Consider the following 14,985-nt stretch of genomic DNA (forward strand, 5'->3'; position numbering starts at 1 on the left):
CGACCTTTGTGATTTCATACACATTTTCTTTCCGTAATTTTCCTAAATATCAGTATGCCTTCATGTTCATCCATATCTTCTTTTCTATTTCTGTTCGCATTCCGTTTCAGCCGCAAATTAACGTTTGCGCAAGTCTGGAATAATAGTACGTCACGATGGTTTGGCGAATGGCTATATGAACGCCATTAATGAAGTGTTTGCCACTGGTGTGGCGAAATCTATAGCGTGCTGATGTGTCTTTTTATGCGCAAATAACGTTTACGCTCGAAGAATACGCCAAAATTACAATTTCGCAGATTTGAAATGCGCGGTGCTCCGGCGCGCACCTTCTCTCAACACTATTGCGCATGCGCCAGAGTTAAGCGCCACCTCCGCGACGCGGCGCCAGCGGCGCGCTCGAAATGAATCGTCTGCTGCGAGAGCGTTGCTCTTCAGTCGCCCGCAAGCACGCGCGAGGTGCTGTTGAAATCGTGTTCGGCTAAACCGAAAGTTGATCCAGGTCGGCCTAGCCCACATCCAAAACATCGGATTATAAGCTACGTCGACTACTCCTGCCAGGAAGTGGTTGTGTTGTGTTTTACAACTGTCACTCGCGTCATCCCATTTTTGTGCTGTGCCCTACACGTGGAGTTTCCATAGGATGGCTACCGGAGTTCTAGTGAGCTACCCATCGCCAGTGCTGCACGAGTCGCGCTCAGCAGTCTTGAAAAAAGGTTAGAAACACTTTCATCGTAATTAGTGCTCGCGTACGCGGCACAAATCGAATGCGCGATGGCCGATGGAGTGATGCAGCTGCGAGAGACACCGATGAGAGTTTCTCAGCAAACAGGAGGAATTGACTTGCCGCTTCATTGCGGCAACCGATCCCACATAGATGTACAGGATAAGTTTCGCTGGAAACACAACACGATGACCGATTTAACGGGATAAACTCGTTCCTCGCGCTGCCAGCTTTCGCCCGCGTAACCTGACACCATTTCGCCGTAGGCGCCAGAGAACGCCAGATGGGCCCGTTACAGCCCGAGGCAATCTGCGCACGGCGCTGAAATAATTGGCCGAAAAAGCAACACCAAAATCCTGCATCGAGCATCTTTTTTTCCACGGATATCTAATCGTTCGGGTGGCCAGGGGCATTTTTGGCTCGCAACCTCGATCGGCGCTTTGCTGCATTCGTGGCCACAGCACTTGCGAGGAGGCGGGACTACGTGGCCGCTTGCCAAGCTGCAAGCTTAACCGCGCGAGCTGCCAGCTCTTCTCGTATCGATCTTCGAAACGAGAGTTATCAACTTAAGGGGGGAAAAAATGCCACCGATTGTGAAGGCATGCATTGTGTGCGTGCATGTGTAGAACGGCACTATCAGACAGCTTGTGATACACAAGGCTCTCATGCTAAGCGTGCATATGGTAATCTAGCGTAGGCATCCAGCCGCTTCGAATTCAAAAGAATCGCGCCGCCAACCGACTACTGCGGCCTTGAGACCACAATGGCAGCACGGCGCCATTCATAAAAGACGCGCAAATTTTGAAATGTCGAACTCTTCGGGGTAGTTGTACCCGGAATGCCGAGCGTAGTATTCTCACGCGAACAAACTTTCAATCACCGTTACATGGCTGGGCGGTCGTTTGGAATGATAAATGTGAAATGTTGTACCAGTTACGCGCTGTATTGAACACTCTGGAAGAGGCACGAACGTGTGTTGGGAACTGGCGTTTTTCTCGATTTCGAGAGGCAATCTTCACACGTTTCTTCACACACGGCAATCTTCACACGATTTCGAGAGGCAATCTTCGAACACTACGGGCTCAATTACACGTAGAACTCGTAACATTCTTCTTAAGAGAACGCAAAAAAAAAAAGCGTCACTCACTTAATTCAAGAGCATAAATGGCGACCTGGCACGAAAAATCTTCAGTGGAACGGGGCGGACCTGGTATACTCGATATCTCGTGCATATGGTAGTTACACTCCTCCGTGTGCGGTTTCCCGAGATAACTGGCACGTTGTTGGTACAGTCGATAAGAGTCCGGCCATCTTATCACGCATTTCGAAATCGGTATAACACAGCTGCGATATTGGCGGGCCAATCTACTGATGTCGCGTTTTGGTGCACACGGCACGGACCTGCAGGGTGACAGTCCAGCGCCCCCACGGTCCGACACTGAGTCTCCCGAAATTTTAGTCACAAGCTCCGCCGTGCAGGACGCGTGGGCGCTTCTTTGGAACGGATAATCTCGCTGCAGATTAAGCGTGTCACACAGAACCGAGGACACGCGCATCTTAGTCAATGAGAATAGCTTTTCAAGAGTCGTGAAGTTTTTGTCGTTTGAACCAGTAGTGTGGACAGCGCTCAAAAAGACTTGGTTTACAGTCAGCCCGCGTTTCCAGCTTCTTCTACCAGCTGCCCGTACATTAGAGACCCGACCGAACAGAATATGGCACACCACCATGTACGCGGCTTGCTCGCTATGCTTGGAAACTCGTCCCAGTCCAGGTCGTCCACGCCATCGCTTCGCAACGCTCGGCGCTCTCTGCACGGTACGTTGTTCATAGTTTGTGTTTGCGCCAGCCGCCGTTCCCATTGTGTTTTTCATCCGCCTTCGCTTCAAACTGGGCCAGCCGCGCGTTGAATTGTCAATGATGTCTGAGTACTCTTCCTCGCCAACGCCGATTATTCATGTGCGCTTTTTGGGAAGATAACTTCCCGATCGGACACAGAAGTTCTAAAAGTGATCCTTCCGATACGATGTACATCTGGTGCTTGTGGTTTCCTCGAGAAAAAAAAAAAGCAAGAGCTTGCGTGAGAGCGAACACTATAGCGTCACGAAGTTGCGCAGCGCCGACCCATATCGCCTGCCCCACTCGAAATGTGGCGCAAATCTTACTCCCATTTCTCGCGGGTCGCGCGGAGGAGCGAATTCGACCCACGCACGGCAAGATTGTGACGTGCACGAGATGCGTTCAATCAAGCAAGCTATCACGCATTTTTTGTCTTTATTTTATTTATCTACGATTCAAATCTACACAGAGCGGTTTCCACTCGCACGTACGACCAGAGCCGGTACGTACATACTTTTCGATTTCGGGGCAGCTAGCTGTAAGAAAAGACTACCGTTCCCCCGTACCGTTATACGACTTGGCCGGCGCTCTGCCGTACGCGTCTGCAGCATATTATTATAGGAGCGCGGCGACGGGCGATCGAGCTCGGCGCGCCTAGACGGCGCCGCCAGAGATCATTCATTCGTGGCTCGTGTTTTGAGAGAATGCAGGTGCGCTGCATACACACTCCCCTGTCAGCCAGGCGCCAGCCTTTGTTTTGGGTCGGCAGCGGCGCTCTGCATTAGTTAGCTCTACGGGGCGTCAGTGCGCCTTCTCTTTGACGGCAGGTGGCGGGAAGGAATAACAGTCCGTAGTATATAGTGATCACTATCTGCAATCCAGCTGGCGTCGACGGAGAGATGAACCTACAAAGAGTTTGATGGCGCTGCGCAAAGGAAACGGGCGCATACGCTCAGTCTATCGAACTCTATGATATATGACTAGCCGTTCGAATGTTTTTTTTTTTTTTTTTTTTTTTTTGTCGCGACGAAGGCGCGCACTTACAGGCGCATCTTGCTGTGATAGACTTAATCGAAACGCCGCAGATTTATCGAGTTCGTTACAGCAAGCGACCATAGATGTGCGCAAGTCGTGTCACTGCAGAGGTGGCATGAGCGTGCCAAAGAGGACGTAACCATTACATCGGCAATCATGCATGCTTTGTTGATATGCGAGAGCAATGCAGTTACCGGCACACTGGCGCGTTCTAATGACCAAGACATAAGTGTGAAACTACTGGATCAACCGATGCTGTAAGGAGCTGATAAGTGCGGGCAGAAATCGCGGCACTCCGGAAGCAAAGCACTTAATACGTTCACTCGCGATTGGGATATCCGCAGAAGTCGCTGAATCAGACGAGCAGGCTGATATCAATAAAGTGTCTAGACGCCAAAAACTGTCTGCGTCTCAAGATGGTTGTACGTTTCTTGTCACTCTGTGCATACTGGGACAAGTTTCAAGCTATCTGGAATGCGGAATGCACTGCACAACTTCATTTTTCGCGGACGAGTAAACATATCATACGTTTTCAAGGTTTTTTGCAAGACGCAAGAACTTTTAAAACATTATTAATAGCAATCTTCATAAGGACACCGATCGTAACGCCATGCATGTCCTCTGCCAGGATCGGTCATCCCTTTGCGATGTTCAGTAGAACTGTACACGGTAACTCGGACGGTTAGATTTACTCCCACTAGTCCGCGCACCGTCTCAAACGAGATAGGGCATCAACGTTCCCGGTGTTGCCTCTGGTGCTGAAAGGTCCAGCTTTCTAGAAAGTCAAACAAAGCGCGTGGTCTCGTCCCGGCTTTGGCAGTGCTGCAAGTTCGTTGAAGAGACGCGCGCGGCTTGCCGGATGACAGAGGCCAACCTGCTACCTGGTCGGCGCGCCGCAGCGAGAACTCGTGGGAAAGAGAACGCGGGAGGACAACGCACGGGGGGTCAAGATGGTAGGTGGCGGGCCAAACGGGGTCGTCGCACGAGAGGAATCGAACCCTCGCCCAGCTGCTCCCTTCTAAGCGAAAGAGGTCGCGAGGAGGAAGAGGATGTGTTACGAGGGAAAGGAAAACGCGCACGACTGCACGCGTCCGTCCCGGCTTCTTGCTTTTCAAAAAAAGAGCCGCCGCGCCCTCTCTGCATCTCAAAAGGCAACGCGCGACGCCCGAAATGGACGTAGCGCGGAGAAGGGAGAGGGTGAAGCCAGTGCGAGAAGCCAAGAAAGGATCGTCAAAGACGAGGACCGAGTGGAAAGGGAAAGCCAGTCGCCACTCGCGCGCGTTCTTTCCTATATATATACGCTGTTATCACAACCTTCAACGAGACGAAGCGAAAATAGAGAGAAGACCGCGCCCCGTCTTAGGGCCACAAGCAATGCCACTATTTGGGCTCCCCGCCTTGGGTCTTAGTCAACCGCGCGCCCCCTACTCCGGGCTTCCCCGCTCCTCCGGCCGTGTGCCAATTTCAAAGAGGGTGCGTCCTCAAGCCCGCATCGTGGTATTGTGTACTCTCGTGGCGCCCTTCAGTTTGCGGAATTCCGCGCCTCCTTCCTGTTCGCGCAGCGCTGTACTGCATTCTTCCTGGAAGTTCCAAGGCATGACTTCGACTGGGTGGGCGTGTCCTACTAGTTCCTTCGGAGCTAATAGGGGTACAGAAACATAGAAGCAGCCATGGGTGCACCAGGACTAGCTTTGCAGTAATAGTCACACGGAGCAAAGGAACTATGTGTCAGCCACTGACAGTTAAATATATATTTTTCCACTACGGCAAGAGCAATAATTAAGATGTGACAAAAAATGTATTATAGTTCAATTTAGATTCATGACAAACCTATCTTCACCTTTCTGATGTGTTATCCAGCTCTGCTTCATCTGATTTTCAGACATATACAACATCATTAATCGTTTCACACAATCACAGGTTCTTTATTGACTGTATAGCAGAAACATTGAGATTACTGCGTAGAAATATTTGCCAGAGTTACTGGAATGACAACTAAAGAGGTACCTGTAGACAGAAGTTACCAAAAAAGACATCGGGCCATCGGTAACAAATCTCTACTAATTAGCGAGGGCTGAAGTCTGACCGTAACGATGTGGCACATACACGCCAGACATTGAGCGTTCTGGTTGCATTGCTTTAGTCTCCAAATTTAAAATGATGCCTGCTACTTGAAAATACTACTGTTATGCTCTGACAAGGTCTTCATATTTCAGAGGATCACTACGGTATGTTGCAATATGACATTGGGACATATACCTTCGGAATACTTTTTCTATGGTTCTGTTCTATATTCAACCCTAGCATCCCGGAGTGTTTTCGAATATGTATGCAAAGGCCACAAACATGGACACTGGTAGACACTGGACAGCTCACTTATGAAGTATATTCAGTGGTTGCTGAATATACCTCCTGTGAACAGTGACCACCTGTGTACAAGTGATATATTTTATATCGCCACATATTAATTCCCTGTCAAGAAAAGTGATCTATAGACAAAAATAACCCCTTCAAGCACGAAATATGATGCACTGTCTACAAATGGGTCAATTTTACATAGCATAATACCAAGGTGCTCATTATTAAATTCCAAAAAAAGAAATTGAAGCAATGTGTTGGTCTGTGCAAGTTTCAGTTACCAACTGTAATGAGTACGTAATTAAATATTTCATTTTTCCGCACTCGGTTGTGTTCCATTTTGACGTGACGAGAATGAAAATATTGGCTCCAAATGAGAGCGCAAATAGTTTTTAGTTATACTCACTTTAGGAAAAGAAAAGTAGTACTTCTAACTTTGGTACTGAAGCACGGCATATCAAACGACCCAACAAACATCACAGCGCCTTCACAAAAGTGATTGATTGCAGTCATTTGCAGCATACTGAAATCAGGTCAAGACACATAGACTATAGAAAAGGTTCAGTTCATGCAATGAGCAACGTATCTTGCCCTCTTTTTGCCACAAGTTGACACAACTAGCATAAAAAAGTTGCTAAGGAGAAAATAAATTCTTGACTGAACATTTAGGCAAGGTAAAAATACGTAACGTGCTCCGTGAATAATGGCATTGTTTACCGAGGTATTTGCTGTACAACTGCAGCTGTTGGAACAGTAGATCATGGATGGCTTTGACCTCCTGGTCGCCACATCACTGCGCCAGAACAAGCCGAGTTGCATTAATGTCCCATGTGTCCCAGCACGTTTTGTTTTCCCTAGCAGTGTTTGTCTGCCAGTGTGCTTTGAATGTAGGCTAGCCACATGTGGCTTAAGGCAGCAGTGGTAATTGTCACCAAGGCTCCGTCTGAAGGACATTATCATCCATGAAACTTGTAGCCTATATTTTTGTCTATCCTAACAGCTGCGTAATATTGAAAATAACAAAGCTGAACTTGCATAGTACTCGCCTGTACCAAGTGTACAAAAAAAAATTTAATGAGAATTACAGACGTACTATTTACAACAACCAGTGCAAAAATTATGAAGTGACTTCTCACATGGACAGTACAATGTGATACAATTATGTTAGTTACAAAATAAGTTACTAGCTCGACAGCAGCATTTCCAATCAAAAGTTTACCGCTAAAGAGCAATTCTACCACAATGCTTTCTCATTCAACAATAATTTGCTGAGCATAAACAGAAATGTTATCCTTTATATACACACATGCCGACAATTATCTTGCCGAGCCTAGAGTTAAGTTCATGGCAAACAGGATGCCTCACAGACACACGTACATACTGGAATGCTACAAGAGGTTCATAGAAACAATGCAAGGTAGGCAGGTGTTTGCCAGATGTGCTTTTACTGTTGACTGCAGTGTATATACTGGCTCTAGCCGGATTCAGTAACCACACATTTCCTGTATGTTCCTAACAGCCTGTAGATCCGCTAACAATCCGGCACACAGTTCCATTATAAACAAGTGCCAGGACACAGTACAATGTGATGAATAACATGATTACAATCGTATTCTTTTATGTGAAGGAAAGTTGAAACTGGAGTCATTGGTGATAGACACAACTGAAGGGCTCGAAATGACTGGTAAAAACTGCGTCTTTATGACATATCAGGCCGTCCTTGCAAGGTGACATTTTTATGCAGTAAGGCTGACGGGAGACAGATGGGAACTGCAAATCTAGAATCACAATTTGACATAACCGAAACTCTTGCTTGTGCATAGTGTTCGTCAAATGCTGTAATAGTTTGCAGTTAATGCCGCATTTCACTGAAACCTGTTCGATTGTGTGCCAGTCTTGCATTACTCGCAATGAAGCGAGCAATCTGCTGTAAGCCTGGTTTTGTTTTGACAGTGCCTGGAGCCTAAAAGGTCGCCTCTCATATCCCACCTGTCAATTTTTTGATTGTGTGCAGACCTGTGCATCCGGCATTCCAAATCAGACCCTGTGCTGGTGACGCTTTCGCAAAACTCGTCGCTGGCACGATGCTCGGAACAGGAGAGCTGTTGGGACAGCATTGAGGATTTAGCACAGCAACACCATCTAGGACAGGGCACCGATGCAGTCACCTTGGAGGGCCTCAAGAATCACTACAACTCCTGCTTTACGTGAGTTCTCAAAGGAATACGCAGGTTTCTTACACTGGAAACTGTCGTATAATTATGCATTACAATTGCAATGTGCAGTGAACACAAACAAAATAGATGTGTTCACATAGATGCTGCAGTTACCATTTAAGCAAGGAAAAAGCTTTTTTAAGACAGTAAGTAAATAACCACTTGGCTATATTGCAGTAGATTCTAGCAGTATCGATGTTGTGTCTTGTAGCAAATACTGGTAGTACTCACATTGAATAATAGGCTTGCAGACTTCCTACAAATTTTTCATTCAGTTCAAAACTAAACAGTCATGTCTGCAAGAAGGACAGAGTTTGACCCCCCAGATTCTTTGATAAAATAAGTGAAACTTTTGGTAGCCTGTGGAGTGTTAAAGCATGGTTTCTGAATGAAAAAATACTCTATACCAGCCAATCACGTCACATAGCTTTAGTGGTTGTTCTACTTTAGTAGCATGAATGCAGTTCGCTAGTTCTGTAATTTATACTATGTGCTATGCGTAGTTCACAAACCAATTTTACATGAATTAGAGGTTGAGGCAGTGTGAAACAGATCAGCAGCAGCATCTATGTATGTTGTGCTCTTTGCAGGTGTGGAGTGAGTTGGTATCAGGATCACGCGTCTTTGGACTGTGCCGAGTGTGGCGGATATGCCTTACGCCGCCCTTGTCTGCACTGCAATGGCAGCTGTGAAGAAGTCTGGAGCAGAGACTTGGATGCCGTGAGCGAACTTACTTTGCATTAGTGTTCAATAGAAATTAAAAAAAAGACAGCATATCCACAGAGTGAATGATGATGAGTGGGGCGAAGCATCCGTCTGTATGTGTGTCTGCCCATGTGTCTGTCTGTCCATCCATTTGTCTGTCTGTCTCTCTGTCTGTTTGTCTGCCCATCTGTCTGCACCTGTGTCTGTCCGTCTACCCAGTTACGTCTGATGCAGGACAAGGTTAGACCAAGAGGAGCTTCGCCCCTAAATGATAGGGTGGTCGTGCCTTATGTATCAACATAAAGCAATTAAACTTAAAACTTGTCCTTGCGTAGACATTTACAATCAATGCGAAGACAGTCTAACCAAAGAGATAAATAGGCACCGTACAATTATGCGTTGTAAGCCTTAACTACATAGTTCTTCAGACATTTGGCAACTTAACACCAGCATGTTGTCACTGTGGAGTAGAAAAATAAAACACGTTCAGTATTGTAGCTCTTGGCAAACGTGTAGCCAAATGGCACCACGATAACTTTAGGCAACTCTGTGTCACCTGCCTGTCCCCTGGTGGCAAGATTGGATAAGAATGAAGAAAACCTTCCTTGCCATAGTTTGCATTCATTATTATTAATGCAAACCACTTATCAAGCATGCTTAGGTCGATAACTTTATTTGTGCCTTTCTTTAGTTGTTTGCGATTCATGCATGTGCACACTGCTGCAAATTCAAATGAGAGTAGACGCCCCGCCGCAGTGGTTTAGTGGATAAGGTACTTGGCTGCTGACCCGCAGGTCGGGGGATTGAATCTCGGCTGCGGCGACTGCATTTTCGATGGAGGCGAAAATACTGTAGGCCAGTGGTTCTCAAATGGGGGTCCGCGAAGCCGCTTTTATGATCCGCGAAACTCTCAACCGCTTTTTTAAAGTTTTTTGGAGTTAAGTCTAGCCGTGACTCAAACTAAATACCGAAACAGGCTGAATGTGCCTGCAGATATCCAGCTCGGTTTTAGTGCGACTGTGCCACAATTTGATGAACTGTCCAAAATGAAGGGATGTAGCACATTTATTTGATGTTTTTGGTAGCAAAAAAGGCACCTGTTTCACGCTCCAGTTGTGTTAATTTACTTATGTACCCCCCCCCCCCCCCCCTCCTCTCTACTGCAAAGGGTCCCCCCCATCACATCCACCAGTCCACAAGGGGTCCCCGACACATCCATGGCTGAGAACTGCTGTAGGCCAATATGCTCAGATTTGGGTGCATGTTAGAGAACCCCAGGTGGTCCAAATTTTCGGAGCCTCTCACTACGGAGTCTCTCATAACCATATGGTGGTTTTGTGATGCTAAACCCTACATATCAGTAGACACTCAATAGAACCTGAAGGCACCGGGAAAATATGTTCCATTTAGCAGGAGCTCCACTAACTGAGAGTTAAATATAGGCGGCGAATACAATTACGAAACCGATCGTATCAGAGGCACTTGTTCCATTCAAGCAGCAGTTTCGTTCAACAGATTTCTGTTTGCACTTCGCTCCTTCAGTCTCTTACATTGTATGATTCTGTGCTTAGTCTTGAGAGCACTCACAATGGTACACTTAGATGAAAATGATGCTAGCTAAGACAGGTACAGCCTCTCAGCTCAGTATTATTAACAGTGCTATCTGCAAAAATTGCCGTGCATTGCCCACATGTTCAATGTATGCCTCCTTTTTCTGTTTCCTCCACTCCCAACAGTCCCACAAGCTGAGGCGTGCCCAGTGGCTCGGCGAGTGCAAGAAGGCCCCTCAGGATGCTGCTCCAAAGAGCCAGCAGGACTCATGAGGACTGCTTTCCACCTAGGGTGCCTTACCAGGCAGTAGCACCACCACTTCCATCAATTGTACATAGAACAAATCCCTGGTTGATCCCCGTTGCGTCGCACAATTTCTCAATTGCCTCACGTCGAGCCTCAATCTACAAAGGTCTCCAAGGCATGCCATGCGTCGTCTTCGTGTCCACGCCTTCGGAAATGCCTTGCGGTACACGTGCAGCATTTAGCGGCCACGGACTCGCTGGACTTGTGTTGTGGAGCTGGAATCGAATGCACTGTGTGCCAATACCCGTAGGAATCGGCGCCGGTGAGCTACCAGTAGGGTCAGTGTGGGACGAACTACCAATCCACACTGCAGTCATTGCTCCGACAAAAAGAAAAGGGTGCCCGTAACATTCCATGTCTACGCCAAGTCAGTGGCCCCCGCCCTGACGTGGGCTGGGAGGAATGAGGTGCCGGTGGATCAACAAGGGATATTATTTTGTACATATGTGGGTGCTTTTTTAGTGTTTCACACTTCCTTATTCATGTGCATCATCTCTTGTATTTTTAAGACTTGTTCGGAAACAGCGAAAGGGCAGCCCGTTTCAACTTTTTGGAATCCCAGAACATTTCAGGTAGTTTTCACTTTTAAAATGGTGCAAAAGCAGGATTAGAATCGCCTTTGGCTCGTGAGTAATCTTCGGAATAAAAAATTCAACCTAGTAATTTTTGCGCGAGTTCACTTTCTACTATTGCCATTGGGCCAATTCGGTGTTTTTTATTAGCAAATGCCAGTGCCTAATGAAGGTGATGAATGTACCATAACGACTTTTCCAGGGGTAATTACATTTACAGCTAAAAACCAAAGGGGGTACATTCTTCTTTCACGCTCTTAAAGCTGTTATTCAGCAACATATGACAAAATGGCAAAAGTGCCACTTTTTCCCTGTGAAACAACTGTAGATGATAAGACATTTACTGCAAAAGCATTTTGTGTTTTGTGCGTGTATTTATCACTTGTCCATTGTACTTTAAGGTAGTTGATGCTGTATGGAACAAAAATGTCCGCTTGTACATTGAACAACTTGTGGAGGTGTGAAAATTTGGCACAGCTTTCAGCAGCAGCTGCCCACAAATATGCAATAAAAACTTTCTGTATCTGAAACTAAACTACATATGAGCAAAACTACATCCCATGAGTAAACTGCTATACTTCAGCTGCTGTATATTATAAGTCTGACAATCTTGAGATTAACGCAAACCAGCTGCTGCTGACAGCCACGAAACCATCGCTTTTCATGCATCACCGGTCTGCATCCAAGTGTTGCACATTAAGAAGTTGGTAAAATTTGTATGTTAAGATACTACTCGCTCATACACCAAAGCTGTCATTGCTGCCTGAACATTTTTACCTTTTTAACTTTGTATTTTTCCCGTCTCTTTCACTGTGTGCCAAAAATATTTTAGATCTGTGAAATTGTTTGCAAATGTCTTTTATTTATTTTTTTTAACTGTAAATTGCTTTTTGCCACAGAGAAAGAAAAAAAATTCACAGTTGAGCCACACAGGCCAGCAAGATATACTCTTAGTCTCATTTATTGCTGGAAAAGGATTCAAGACATGAGTGCCTACTGAGAGAGCTTCAGGAAGTGATGTGAAATGAGTGCCTTGGGTTGTGAATAAAAGCACAATCCATAAAGTGTGTATTTTTGTAAGCGGAGAAAACTGGTGCTGTAAAGAGAATGGGCAGAAAAAGGAGCCGAAGGCAAAATGATGCTGCGGCACAAGTTGCAGACTGCAATTACACTGTTAAAGAGTTCTTTGCAAATATCAACTATTGGGTCTCTAAGCTGCACTTGCAATCACTGTGACGCCTATAACACGTTACCATTGAAGCACTACTCTTCAGCAATACAGTACCATGCTGTGACAAAAATTTTACACAAGAGGTAGATGGGAAACGGAACACGTAATCGACACTTGAAAAGGCAACTGACATGCACGATAATGAAATACAACTTGCTGATTAGTGCTGCTGCATTGAAGGAAAAAATCCTGTTGTAGAATTTAACATTAGTATGTAAGTAAATATAGGTCTAAAACACGAACCATCTTTTCCTATTTATATTAGCAAGCAGTTTACAAAACAAAGAAAGGAAATCGAGTACTGAGGCTCGCATCTTGCTTTTTGTAAACTCCCGCACATTATGCCTTCAACTCGCAACAACGAGCTCCCATAAAAAATTTCAGTGCTAGCCTTCCACTGCAGAGAGACCAGATCATTGTGCACGTTTTATTTATTGAACCATGTCTCAAGGAATGTATGTCTTTCAAAATGTCCCATGGTTTGCAATAAAGGCTCTCTGTCACTTCAAAACTTCTGCTCGCAGTGTACATGACTTGCGCACGAGGCACTGTTTCCTACTGTCGCACGGTGATGGTTACACTTGACGGCTGTGGCATGGCTGACTGGCGAGGGTGATGCTGCTGCTGCTGTTGTACGCCTTCGCAGAACTCGCTCAGGGTGACCAGAAACCACTGATGACGACGCAGCTCTGAGCCTTGTTTCTAAAACAGTGGAAAAAAATGCCCTCAGATGCATGTCTCCCACAGTTTGTAAGGTAGTGAATGGAAAGAGTGGCACAGAAGGAATACTGCGGGTCTAGAAGGATAACCTAGGTGAAAATCTGCAATGAATGACACAGTAAAGAAAACTGACGCTCATCCCCACTGACAGGATTGATCAGCAATGCAACTAAACATCATTGCAAATGGTATTTAAATACAAATGACACTATGGATTACATTGACAATGAATTTATATGGATGCACCAGTCCCATACTATTGCATGGGAAATTCAAGAAAGTTTCTCAACTGTTCGATATAGCCAATATTTTGATATACACAAGTTCTATATATGCAGGATCAACTGTACTAGAATGGTTACTGGCAATGAAGCGCTTGCTCTATTATGGATTCTTTCCAATGAATTGAGTATTTTTGATGGGAAATCCAAATCTAACAGGCATATTCTAGTTGAGGCATATTCTACCACTGACAAGTAAGATAATTTGCGAATGCTTGATGGTGCAGCTTTCAAGTCACGTCTAAAAAGACCTAGTGATTTGGAAGCATCAGCAGAGACTGCTCTAATGTGGTTGGACCAAGACAGATTAGGTGTCAGTATAACGCCCAAGTACCTATAATGGGATGCAGTCAATAGCAAGGACTGATTATTGCTGTGAGAAAATTTGGATCTGCTAGGTTTATGTGGTAACAACAATACTTTGCATTTTAAGACATTTAGGGTCATGAGCCATGCAGTACACCAACCATTAATTACGAGATCTGTGGTAACAACATTACTTTGCATTTTGAGACATTTAGGGTCATGAGCCATGCAGTACACCCACCATTAATTGCGAGATCTTTAACTGCCTACACAAGAGAGCACACTGCGCATTTCAAAAACTGCCAGGCTTGTGCGAAAAGTGCAGCACAGTCACAGCAAAAGCTGGAAGAGCGGCCTTTATTAAACACTCTTGGGGTGTTTAATAAAGGCCGCTCTTCCAGCTTAAGGACGGAGGTGGGGATCGAAAGTGAAATTCTTTAGTTTTTGTCGTAGAGCAATGAAATTTGGCATGCTTACTGGAAACTGCGCTGTAACATTACTTTGCATTTTGAGACATTTAGGGTCATGAGCCATGCAGTACACCCACCATTAATTACGAGATCTTTAACTGCCTACACAAGAGAGCACACTGCGCATTTCAAAAACTGCCAGGCTTGTGCGAAAAGTGCAGCACAGTCACAGCAAAAGCTGGAAGAGCGGCCTTTATTAAACACTCTTGGGGTGTTTAATAAAGGCCGCTCTTCCAGCTTAAACACCCTTAGGCACCCACTACACCAAAAATTATCACGATTTTTGTGTAGTGGGGAAGTGTTCGCTGTGCCATACTCTTCATTCTTCGAAAAAGCGTGGTACTCACGTGAGGCATTATGTCAATTTATGTGAATTTTCTTGAAGCTGTGGCTAAGGAGGAATAATTTTGCCCGAGGCTTTTGAAATAAGTCCGAGCATTCAATGCCTGACACGTTACGTGACTCGCATTATGTGATGCCCAGTTGTTATTTTACAGTTCTAAAACGCTTTCTTACACATGTTTCTGTGACTCCTTAACTGACATGAAGGCTGCAGAGAGTCAGTTCGCAACGAAGTTTCAAGCAACTGTGTAGTTCAGTGGTAGAGTACTCGGCTGCCATACATAGGGCCCTGGTTCAATTTCCATTCGGTCTCTGTCTCTTTTTTCTTTTTTCGT

The 14,985-nt window shown here is 45.5% G+C and overlaps 2 protein-coding genes across 4 annotated transcripts in view; one reads left to right on the forward strand and one right to left on the reverse strand.

The window, feature by feature from the left end:
- Positions 1–470: 470 nt before the first annotated feature.
- LOC142774951 (protein pinocchio-like) lies at positions 471–11,391 on the forward strand. 2 transcript variants are annotated; one of them, XM_075876093.1, is made up of 4 exons: positions 471–713; positions 7,965–8,157; positions 8,757–8,886; positions 10,608–11,391. In XM_075876093.1, exons 1-4 carry the CDS (start codon positions 641–643, stop codon positions 10,692–10,694), a joined length of 483 nt encoding a protein of 160 aa, XP_075732208.1. In that variant the 5' UTR covers positions 471–640; the 3' UTR covers positions 10,695–11,391. The 2 variants fall into 2 exon arrangements, with proteins under 2 accessions (XP_075732208.1, XP_075732203.1); XM_075876088.1 differs by lacking the exon at positions 471–713 and adding an exon at positions 2,170–2,536.
- A 1,553-nt stretch (positions 11,392–12,944) lies between these two features.
- Positions 12,945–14,985, reverse strand: part of LOC142774943 (testis-expressed protein 10) — a 117,825-nt gene continuing 115,784 nt past the window's right edge. For both annotated transcript variants that reach the window (XR_012886587.1, XM_075876081.1), the window contains one exon: positions 12,945–13,233. Coding sequence is in view for 1 of the 2 variants with exons in the window: in XM_075876081.1 (XP_075732196.1) it covers positions 13,087–13,233 (147 nt within the window). In the remaining variant the exon portion in view is untranslated. The remainder of the gene's footprint in view (positions 13,234–14,985) is intronic.

This window comes from Rhipicephalus microplus, chromosome 2, assembly GCF_043290135.1.
Source record: "Rhipicephalus microplus isolate Deutch F79 chromosome 2, USDA_Rmic, whole genome shotgun sequence".
In the NCBI taxonomy this organism is placed as follows: Eukaryota; Metazoa; Arthropoda; class Arachnida; order Ixodida; family Ixodidae; genus Rhipicephalus; species Rhipicephalus microplus.